General features: G+C 44.3%; 1 protein-coding gene across 5 annotated transcripts in view; it reads right to left on the bottom strand.

Annotated features, from left to right (window-relative positions):
* Positions 1–273: 273 nt before the first annotated feature.
* Positions 274–12,049, bottom strand: part of Il18rap (interleukin 18 receptor accessory protein) — a 36,346-nt gene continuing 24,570 nt past the window's right edge. For 2 of the 5 annotated variants that reach the window (XM_030250547.1, XM_006495712.2), the window contains 4 exons: positions 9,943–10,094; positions 8,854–8,991; positions 4,041–4,214; positions 274–3,356 (listed from right to left, as the gene is read on the bottom strand). In XM_030250547.1, the coding sequence (XP_030106407.1) occupies positions 2,893–3,356; positions 4,041–4,214; positions 8,854–8,991; positions 9,943–10,094 (928 nt within the window). In that variant the 3' untranslated portion in view covers positions 274–2,892. Of the gene's footprint in view, positions 3,357–4,040; positions 4,215–8,853; positions 8,992–9,942; positions 10,203–12,049 lie in introns of all 5 variants that reach the window. The other 3 variants (XR_003952534.1, NM_010553.4, XM_006495710.2) reach the window with 3 other exon arrangements.

The raw sequence follows: 12,049 nt of genomic DNA, 5'->3' as shown, positions 1-12,049 counted from the left end.
GGGAGAGAGTGTGCACACTTGTACACGATATGGCATGCAGGGAGGCCAGAGGAAACATTGAGAATTTGTTCTCCTTATGACTTTAGGTGGGATCCAGAAATTGTAGTAGGTCACCAGGGTGCACTGAAAGTGTTTCACCTACTGAATTGTTTCACCAGCCCTCAAAGTGATTTTTTTCTATGCATGTCTCCAGATGGTATAGCTCTGATGAGGATAGTGTCTCTGTTAGGGTTTCTATTAGTGAGATAAAACACCATGAGATAAAACAGCAAATTGAGAAGGAAAGGGTTTATTCAGTCTTACAATTCTCAGGTCCATTGTCCAGGGAGTACAAGCCAGGAATCTGGGCACAGGAACTGAAGCAGAGCCATGGAAAAGTGCTGCTTACTGGTTTCCTATTTATGGCTTATTTACCCTGCTTACTCATAGCATCCAGGGCCACCAGCCCAGGGGTGACACTGTACACAGTGAGCTGTGACCCCCCACATTGATCATGAATCAAGACAATGTACCACAGGCTTGTCCATAGTCCAATCTAGTGGGGGCTCTCTCTCTGCCAATGTTCCTTCTTCCAAACTGATTTAGCTTGTATTAAGCTGGCATAAAACAAACCAGTAGTCAGGACTGTGGGCATTTATTTTATATTACTTGAGGTATTGACCTTGGAATAACATGAATGTTGAGAACTTTCTCTCTGAGAACTGTCTGGGAGACCATATAGGGTCCATAAGGAAAGGTCTGCAGTGTGTCCTAGAAGGGTGCCATCCATACTCAAATGGTGATGCTTTCTTATACCGAAATAAAGCATGGTTACCATTGTATTTGTTCAATGTATGTGAAGCAATAGACAAGATACATGGCCTCCTCATCTAGATGGTGCAGCCAGAAAACGTGGCTTTGCTTTCATTCTGCTGAGCCTAGCTGCTCAGCCAAAGTCTTGCAAACACAGGAATTTTGTCTTGATTATTCCTCTTGTTTTAGTTGATATGCAAGGCATAAATATTAATAACAGTTTGTCCCAAATGCATACCTGTCATCTCACTGGACCTAGCTATGGAAAAGAAGACATTCTATAAACATGGACTGGCTATTTCTGCTTTCATATTTGTACAAGTCTGAGGCACTGTAAAGCCAAATGCTTGGGAGCTCAGTTATCTTGGAACAAGATAAACCTGGCTGCACTGGCCAGAAGAGGTTTCTGAGTCTATGATCTCTGAGAGAGGCTAACAAGAAACCCAGGAAGCCTGGCCAGAGCCAGGGCACAGTGGTTCAACAAGTGTGGGTTCCTCCCCACTGCGATCCCACAGTGGTCCTTCCCACAAAAACTTCCTCCAGGGATAATTTATGCTCTTTGGTTCCTCTTTAGCTTTGAGATTTCCAGCCAGGATGCTGGTTAGTGCCAAAGCCAAAGTGGTTTTTATGATGTGGTTCTTCTGCGAAGGAGGATCAGAAGAGCAATTCACACAGACACCAATGGGTCAGATGTCAGTGGATAACCCACTCTGCCTGTGGACCTCATTTGGTTCTCAGGGGATGTGACTCATGATGTGGGAGCCAGTTCATGAGGTGCTGCCTTCACTGCTCACATGATGAGCCACCCTGTTCCATCAGGAAAGGTGGTGTTCAAAGGGCATAAACAGCCACATCAACTCAAACCCTGTTTCAGCTATAGACCAAGTCATGAGCATCAAATTCACTTTGTTAATCAAAACGACGACCCAGCCCTTAAACACATCATCTTGTTACTAAGGAAGACTTCCCCTAAGACCACTCGGCCAATCAGTGTCCATACAGGATACCACTCTCAGCAGGCAAATGACATGCAAAGCTATGGCATCTGTTGTATTCTTGCTGCTTGTCAACAAATGGGTGCCCTTATGCCCCACACTCTGCTTCATAATTGCTGCCTCTCTAGGTTGTAGACAACTACAAACCCATTCTTTGTCTTAATTGGACTAATGATCTGGGACAAATTAGTCTCTACTTGCAGAGACTCGGGTAAGGTCTCTAGCCAAGGAAACAAGGAGATATCGTAATTAGTTCTATCCCATTCCTAAATCTGAATCCTGTAAAGAGTGTTCCAGCCAAGAGGAGGGCTCTGTCCTCTCTGTTATATACAATTTGGAAGAACTTGACTCAAATTTTTGACCCTCTGAGTGTTGATGTATTTTTTTTTTCTGGCACTAGTGACTTGTGATGTGACTTTCGCTTATGGTAGTGAGTAGGAAAGAAAGCACAACTCTCACCCAGCCCCTTAGACACAAGGGGAATGACCACCATTCTATATTGGACCTTTCGAAGCTTGGACACAGGATGAGCTCACTAAATTCATTTGTGAGTCGTGATATTTTCTGCCAACAACAGATACCATGCATGTTGTTCACCTGCAGGTCTAGAAACATATACCTAGTTCATGCCTTCAAGTGGGTCCTGTAGGGACCCAGGAGATCATATGTTCTGTCTCACCTTCTATATTTCTCCTCTATAGAATTGATGAATAAACATGCAGCAAAATTTCTTTACAGAAGGGCTTTAGATGGAGTTTCAATCACTCGTATCGAACAAAATAAAATCCTATTTATCTGAATGCATATACACACACAAACGTATGATAAATTCATATATATAGTGCAAAACAGGCATGCGTGCATGAATGTTGGACAGCCCATGGAGCTATTTCTGTTGATTCTGTTCAGGCTACTTGGGAACTCTCAGGGAAATGTGTGCTAAGCACACGGCAGAGGTCTGGAGTATTGCTCTGTGTCTGTTCCAGGAACCCAGACCCTAAAACCACAGATGCCGCTTCATTCCACTGCCTGTCAAGCTTGCTTGGCACTGAGAGCAGAAAGGCTCAATTTCTATCAGCCTGATCCACACAGCAAGTTCTACCCATCAGCACCTCTTCTGGTCACTGTAGAGAAGGAGGTTCTGAGCTCCGTGGTCATTCCCAGACTTGGGCATTCCTTCCAGGGGTTTCTGTGTCACTAGGTCCTTTTCAGGGGAAAAGCCCTTCAGGAAAATTCTGAGCCCGTTGAACATAAACCTGTTGGAGTTCTTCACAGGCATGTGGTAACGAATTTGGGTCCAGAACCTGGAACTGGCGTGGACCGACTTCAAGCCTTTCCATGTGACTGTGGGGAGAACCCGCAGAGCCTTTTTGACAAGGTAAGGAAGAGATTCTGGCTCTTGGAAGGAACAGAACTTAATTAAAATCAACTTCAGTGTCTGATCAACCAAGGCAAGATTCACTGCTGCTTGTAGCTCAAAGACACGGGGTCCATTGAGGTAGCTGGGACTCAGGATAAATATTCCTCTTCGGCTTTTCTTAATGATGCTCACAATGTCATCTGCATACACTGGAAACAAATAAATCAATGACTTTCAACTGATAGAAAATCTGAGTCACAACAAGTTTGAACCTTCCAGAGATGCCTGGAGGGTTTCTTCTAACTTGGATACTCTTGGGCAAAGACATAAGGAGAAAGGACCCGCCCACACTCTGAGCTGTTGAAGATATGTGCTAATGCCTACCAACTGTTCCTGTCTCCTGCCACCTTTAATCACCACCTAAACAACCCAAATCACGTCGGAATATGACTGGGGGTCTGGTATATCTCAAGCTACTTGTGGAAGTATGGGGGCAGGGAAGGCTAGCAGGCCATTTGAGGCTTGGATGGGTCATGTGTGACATCCATCTTAGAGGCCTGCTATGCCTCCTGCTGGAGCAGAGTTCTAGAAGCCAGAAAGGCGATCTGTTCAAGATGAAGGTGGTTATTTCCCAGGCAGAATCCAGGGAAATCCTAGGTGGTTTTCCCAGGGCCGTTTATTATTTATTATTTCCCTGAAAATAGATATTTTTAGAAGACAGAGCATGTCTCTGGAGCACAGTTTTCTCTGTTCTCGTCCAAGATGACCTAGCTCATGAAAAGAAATGTAAACACAGAAGGCATGTATCATAATGAAGGCACGACAGATGACGCTCTGGGCTCCAGGGGGTTACTCTTTGTGTTCTAATTGGTTCCTTGGCAGGCAAGACCTACCTCCTCCTGGGGTCACATCTCGGTCAAGCAAACACAATCTGTACCCATAGGTGTCTTCTAGCACTTCCGGGAAAAGATTCAGAGCCAGGTGTTCCTCACTCAGAGATCCCACGGCGTCAGTCTCAGGAGAGCTCCAATTCGAGTAGGATACAAATGCATCGAATTCCTTCTTATCTAAGGAAAGGGAACAACAAACAAAACCAAAGTCCTTTTTAGTAACTATCATGATATATACAGATGCTTGGAGCGTATGCTAAATGGAAAAGAAATAAGATTTGGGATCCTTACAAAAAGGAATTAAAAGCAAAGCCAGCAGATGCATCCATTTTAAAATCACACCACGGAGTGGTTTTGATTGTCCCTATGAAACCCAATGATTAGCGTATGAAGTACCCCTGTGTCTCTGCAGGGGACAGATCAAACAGCTGGGGCCTCCCGTGATTGAATCTTGTGTGCTCGGGAGGGCATCATTCTTTGTATCTGCAGTGTTTCTAGCTCATTAGTCACACATCAAAGAGGAGTCTGCTCCGTTAAAGCGTGATAATAACCAGAAATCAAGTGCTGTTAAGATCTGGATCCAGTACCCATCGGGAGATAGTGGCACACTTTTAGCCATGCAACAGCATTGGATGGTTCAGTTAACAGTGGGTGCATTGCAGTGGAGGTCCTATAAGTTAACAACACACAGGTGACTCCTATTGCCCATGGCTGCTGTAGTCCTCACGGCACTACAGCCCATAATATTTCTCCCATGTGCAGTAATGCTGGTATGGTCCTCTATGTGCACAATATGCAGAAGCATATCTCTCCGGCCATGGCCCGTATATAGCACGTGACTATATCACCGGCTCTCCATTTGTTGCACTTGGCTTGCCATGGCTGTGGAACACACTACCGCTTCTAAACACTGTTTGCCCTACAACACCATCAGCAGCCTCACGTACCTGGCAGTTAACAAGTCTCACAATTGGATAAATGTTCTCTTCTGCTTAACTGGGTGTTGGTTGTTTTGCTCATCACAACCTGGGAGTAGTTGGGCTTTATCTATGTATTTGCATATATAGTACCCACTGTGTAGTGATAGGCTTATATACACACACTCTCCAGAGAGTCCACAGCCTACTGTGTCGTAGTTTATACTGTCTAGGTTTATACAAGCCCACTATATTTTGTTTCTACAAAGAAAAGTAGCCTAAGGGTACATGTATCTGAATGTACCCTTGTCATGAAGGGCTGTGTCAAGTGACGACAGTACTTGTATCTCCTTGTGAGGTGAGATCAGTCGAGTTCCCCTTGCAGGAATGGTTGCATGAGGTAGCAAATATGCCAGACCAGAGTCTCTGGCTCTCACACAGCCCTCCCCTTATATTTGAGAAGCTACATTTATAGAAGTAGTCTTAGGACACTGTACAGGTCTCTTGTACTTCTGTTGATAATATTATCAGGAAGATTTGTTGGGATATGCTGAAATAAAAAAACTACCTCGAAGAGACAGAAAACTCACACATTAACTCACACGTTTTGGGATGGAGCAGCTGTAGTTTATATTTCAGGTCATTCCATAACCTCCATCTACAGTGTTGTTAGATGTAACTAGTGTCTCAGGCCACAAGTAGTGTCTCAGGCCGTTCAGCAGTGTGCTTGCTAAAAGAGATGCCCAGAGGATTGGCTACCATCCACAAATAAAACAGGAGGCTCAGAGCCCCCAAAGCTATAGAAGCTAGTTTGTGAGGTACTCGACTGCCCATATAGAAAGGAGGAGACTCTGAGGTGTGGCCTGTAGGTAAGTGCTGGTGTGTTTAATGATGAGACCTTGAGATAAGAGTAAAGAAGAAGTTCCAGAGAGGAGGATAGTAGGACACGCCAGTACGCAGAAAGGGTTAAAAAGTGAGATTGACTTTACTGAGGAGGGGGAAGGGTAAAAGGAAGGGTGGATGAATATCAATAGAAATGATTTTAAAAGCAAAATAAAAATAAAAATGTGTAACACACCATATCTACCTCTGACCCTCCCAGGGTTTTGTAAAAACCCCAGAGTTTTCTATAAATCAAAAGATAAAACAGAGGAATGGATACAGAAAATGTGGTACATCTACACAATGGAGTACTACTCAGCTATTAAAAAGAATGAATTTATGAAATTCCTAGGCAAATGGATGGACCTGGAGGGCATCATCCTGAGTGAGGTAACACATTCACAAAGGAACTCACACAATATGTACTCACTGATAAGTGGATATTAGCCCCAAACCTAGGATTCCCAAGATATAAGGTACAATTTGCTAAACACATGAAACTCAAGAAGAATGAAGACTGAAGTGTGGACACTATGCCCCTCCTTAGAATTGGCAACAAAACACCCATGGAAGGAGTTACAGAGACAAAGTTTGGAGCTGAGATGAAAGGATGGACCATGTAGAGACTGCCATATCCAGGGATCCACCCCATAATCAGCATCCAAACGCTAACACCATTGCATACCCTAGCAAGATTTTATTGAAAGGACCCAGATGTAGCTATCTCTTCTGAGACTATGCCGGAGCCTAGCAAACACAGAAGTGGATGCTCACAGTCAGCTAATGGATGGATCACAGGGCTCCCAATGGAGGAGCTAGAGAAAGAACCCAAGGAGCTAACGGGATCTGCAACCCTATAGGTGGAACAACATTATGAACTAACCAGTACCCCGGAGCTCTTGACTCTAGCTGCATATGTATCAAAAGATGGCCTAATCGGCCATCACTGGAAAGAGAGGCCCATTGGACACGTAAACTCTGTATGCCCCAGTACAGGGGAATGCCAGGGCCAAAAAGGGGGAGTGGGTGTGTAGGGGAGTGGGGGTGGGTGGGTATGGGGGACTTTTGGTATAGCATTGGAAATGTAAATAAGCTAAATACCTAATAAAAAATGGAAAACAAAACAAAACAAAAAAAAGATAAACTTATTTAGCAATGAATTTACAGAGTGTGGTGTTAGAGGACCTACACATGTCCTCCTAGTGTTATTTCTTTCTAAATGAAGTTTAGACATTCACAATGAACTCTTGGGCTTTCATTTTGTAAATAAATATCCGTTTGACCAGCAGAGGGCGCTGAATCACTGTGCTCCAGAACCCAGTTCTGAGCAAATCACCAAGAAGTGAAATCACATGAGACAAAATTAAATGATCCCTATCAACTGACTCTGCTTTGTTAAACTCTAGAATCTTAGGGGGGGGGGGGTTCAGTGAATTTGTTCCATACAAATATAAAAGGCTAATTAAACAAACAAAAATTCTGAAAACACTGTTGGCTTATATGGAACTCAAAGGATGTTATCAATAATCGATCTAAAATAAGATGAAATGCATGTATTTCTCTAGTTTTCTTAGCTTGGTTCAGGTGTGTGTGTGTGTGTGTGTGTGTGTGTGTGTGTGTGTGTGTGTGTGTGTGTGTGTTTGTGTGTGTTTGTGGGGGCGGGGAACTGAACTCAGACCTGAAACACTTCTTACTTTCTTTTCTTGGTGCCGTAATTTCAGCCTGCAAAAGCCACTGGCCTCAGAGGACCCTCCCAGTGAAGGTGCTTACACGGCAGGCAGACCTTCTGCTCCAAGCAGTAAAGTCAGTCACTGACACTGCAAATACACTGACCTGAGACTTGCTGAAGCCAGCAAAGCTTAAAGCAGCATTCTAGCCCATACAACATGATGGGTATTGCAACCATGTCTTGTGGGTGAATTAACAGAAGTGTCATTGGTAATAATAGGACTTGTAATTTGTGCAACTTACACTTGTTTGGGACAAATCCCTGACCTGGCATGCCTTGTTTTCATGTGGTAATAACCCAGGTGATGGGTTTCCTAAAACCAGACTTAAAGATTCAAAGTTAAGACACAGCCTCTTTGGGTGGTCTCATACGAAGATTATGGCTTCATCTTTCTCTGTCTAAGGGGACTGTGAAGATGGCAATAGTCAATACTCTGACTGGGCATATGACCCATCCTCAAGTGACATTCATCGCAGACCATACTGAGTTTCTATATACTTAGGTACCAGTCTAAAGGCAAACCAGGTCTAGCCTCAGTGAGCTCACATACTGTCCTCTGCCTGCTGCTGCGACAGTCCTGTTTTATGAATGAGGAGAGCGGTATATAAAGCTGCCACTTGCTGAATCACCCCAGATTGGTTAGCAAAGAGAATATTTCTAAGTCCCATAAATCCCACAAAAGTATCTTCTACAAGGTTCCTGGTAACTAGAATGAGCTAGAATTGTTTCTTCAGTCTTTCCTGGTGTAAAGCCAGAGCAAAAGGAGGAGAGGAAGGAGGAGGAGGAAGAAGAAGAGGAGGAGGAGGAGGAAGAGGAAGGAGGAGAAGATGAACAAGAAGAGGAGCAGGAAAATTAGAAGAAAAAAGAAGAAGAGTAAGAAAAGGGGGAGGAAAGACTAGGAGGAGGAGGAAGAAGAATTAGAAGAGGAAGAAGAAGAATAGAAAGAAGAAAAAGAAGAAGAGAAAGGTGAAGAGAAGGAGGGGGAGGAAGAAGGAGGATAAGAGGAGGAAGAAAAATTAAAAGAAAAAGAAGAGGGGGAAAAGAAGAGGAAGAAAAAGAGGAAGAGGAGGAGGAGGAAAAGAAGAAGAGGAAGGACCTAATCCTTCGAGATAAAACACTACCTATCAGGCATTAGCTACCTCTGACTTTTCTCATGGGCTCTGGCTGGCAGGAGGCATGTGAAATCACAACTAAGACAGTTCTAAGAAAAGAGAGCCAATAGATAGGGAATAACTAAGTAACAGTGTCTTGTCATTTAGACAGGGAGTGGCACACTGGGTGTTCTTACCCCCCAGAGTCTCATCTTTGTTCTTGTAGGTTCGACAGAGCAGGACAACTTCAATCCAGTACCAGTAGAGGAAAGCAGCTGCCACCAGAACGCCCACCAGCATCAAGGCCGTGCCGAGAAGGATGTATACAAACACCACTAAGGGAAACACAGAGATCTGAGCAAACACATCTAGACCAACACAGCCTATTATGTAATAGAAAGCCATGCTGCTATCTCTGTCATCTCAAGTCTGGATGGAATTTTCCACAATTAACTCTAGAGAGCCAGGTTGATGGGAAATTCCTGATGAGCTGACCTACGATGCTGAGTCATTTTACCTATTTTTGTTCCTACAAATGTCTATAGAGCTCATCTGTACCTTTCCTGTTGCCTGTTGTAAATTACATTTGCGGGTGCTCATCCCCATGGAAGTCTAAACATTCCTAGACTAGGAGTCACATCAGCACCTTGCACCCTCCATGACTCAACTTATAAATAAGGGATCTGCATAGGAAAGCTACCGTCATGGCACACTTACAGTGTCACACTATGGCCAGAGGACATTTACTCTGCTGGACTGTGTTCCAGTCATCGACTGAGCAAGTCCATGATTGGCCCAACCTCATCCCTGGACATCTTGCTAAGGATGGAACTGTTCCTCATGGGCATTTCTCAGAGTTCTTGTCATGGTCTCTGGAAGCCAGCAGGGGCAAATGGCAAAGAAAGTGATGTCTGCACACTGGGCTGTCCCAGTGGGTGGGGGTAGGTGGGGCTGGGGATTCTTGTAGGTACAAGAGGGATAAGTAGGTTAATTGAGTGCTTTAGGGAATGAGTAAGTGGGAAGGCTATATGAATGGGCAACAGCATGAACAGAAAGTCTGGGTGAGTTGAGTAATGGGTTCTTCTGCACACAAATTAGTTGTTACAAAGCTCAGGTCAAAGTCAGTTGTATGGTCATAGTCAAGGCCTTAAAGGAACTACCACGGCAAAGTGCTTTAGTGTCTGGAAAGCTTTCACAGCTAACACTGATGCTCTTTTTGGGAAAATGCCCCTTCCCCTTTCAAGAAGAACAGTTGTCAATCTCTGGGAACAAACTTCTAGGCTTACCCTCTTCCTTCTTCCTCAGCCGTATGGTCCGTGTTGTGTTCCCAATGGAGTTCTGGGCAAAGCAAACAAACTTTCTGCTGAGATCTCTCTGGGTAACTTCTCTCAAGAAGATGGTACGTTCAATGACTTCATTCTTGAAAGTGGATTGAATTCTAGAAAAGGAGGGGGAAATTCACACCCACTCAGGAAGATCAACTGCCATTCGTGAAGCTGTGCTCAGAAAGCTGACGAAGAGCCAGTAGGAATTTCTCGTAAGAAGACTGTAAAAGATCAGAGACAGACAGAGGAGGCTTGTTCTTCATCAATGGATGGAATCTGCTAAGGCTTTGCACTAAAGCACAAGTTACGTGTGGCCCTCCTCTGGACTTCACTGTAAGAGTCCCCCTTTGGGAATGAAGAATATTGATAATTTATGAACAGTCTCCCTCTGTAGACTGTTTCCTTCCCAAGCATGAAGCCCTAAATTTAATCCCCGGAGCACATGTAAAAAGCCAGGTGTGGTAGCGTGTACGTGTAATGCCAGCATTGGGAAAGCAGACAGAAGTGGATCCGTATGGCTCAGTGGCCAGACAGCCTAGTTCAGTCAGGAAGAAATTCTGCCCCCCACCCCCAACCCCAAACAAGATTAGTGAACTTTGAGGAATGAAAGATGAGATTTACCCCTAGCCTCCAAATGCAAGTACACATATGTCTACATACACCTACACACCTACACACCTACACACACACACACACACACACACACACACACACACACACATCATACCACACCACACCTAATTCCTCTTGAGGCTTGCTACCAGGTACTTGGCTGAGCACTGACTATGGACTCTTTAATCTCTTCCTTCCTCACAACACAAACTCTAAGGAGTCAGGATATGAACATCCTGACTTGGTAGTGTCAGGGGCAAAGTTCAGTGGAGGAAGAGTGGTGCTGGCCACAGTAGTGACATCATCATTACTGTGTGACTTTAGTATGTCCCACCTCCAGCCTGGCACCCAGATCTCTGACCCACCCAGAAAACTGACTTTCTGCATTTACTTAGTTCCCATTTTCTATGTCTGCATCATTCAGTGGTCACATTAAGGGACCATGTTCAGATGGGTCATGCCGCTGTGAGCCTACAATCAGTCCACAGAAGTTTTCTGCTTGCCACACATTCTGAGGTACATGTGGCTTCTACCTCATCTGTCCCTTATGGTGACCTTGAGAAATGAGGTTTTCTGTCATATACCTAGGAGATGGGGCCTCCCTCACAGAAGGCCAGAGTCACCTCGCCACTCCTGGAAAGCAGACTAAAATCCACAGGTGGGGTGGCTTGAGAATCTGGGCTCTGCCTCACTTCTCCTACGTAGAGTCTCATGCAGCATCCGTTTGAAATCCAATGTGTTCCTTGATGTTAGAACCTCTTGCTGAATGGCGTTTCCCTCAGTAAAATCTTTCCTTTACTGTTTATCTATACTTTTCAAAATATTACATTAGTCCAGTGAAATCCTTGAAAAACTAGAGAGAACATGCTGTGGATTCTTATCTGGAGGGGTTTCTAATACAGAAAATTGGTAGGACACATCTCCAATTGACATGTCTGACTGGCCATGATGGGTCCCAGATCCTTTGCTCTAGGATAGAGACTTACTTTTCTAGACATTGGAGGGCTTGGCTCTGAAGGTCTACAGTTTTCCTTTCAACTGGTCAAGTTCTCTCTCCTATAAACTCTGGGGAGTCTGTTAGTCACAGATAACAAATGAAGTCTAGTTATCATAAAATGTTTCAGCCTGCTAGTATTCCAAGACAGACATCTCTCCTCTAAGGCTCTATTCCAGGGTAGAGCCATGTCACCTATTCTCTTTTGCCAGAATCTATGCTATGGTGCCATTTCCTTAGCACCGAATAAAAGCAGAGTTGAAGATTTGGTGGGGCAGGAACCACCCTCTTTAGTTTGCTTTTAGAAAAAAAAAAAAAACCCTTTTGTGGGCTGAGGATTTGGCCTAGTAATAGAGTATGTGCTCAGCACAGTGGATGTCCCTTTTACCAAGACAAAATATGAAAGCTTGGGATATTGTTCAGTTGGTAGAGTGCTGGCCTAGAATGCATGATGCTCTTGGT

Source organism: Mus musculus, chromosome 1 (assembly GCF_000001635.26).
Source record: "Mus musculus strain C57BL/6J chromosome 1, GRCm38.p6 C57BL/6J".
Lineage (NCBI taxonomy): Eukaryota > Metazoa > Chordata > Mammalia > Rodentia > Muridae > Mus > Mus musculus.
Note: the sequence above shows the minus strand (reverse complement) of the source record. Positions and strands in the feature narration are given on the sequence as shown.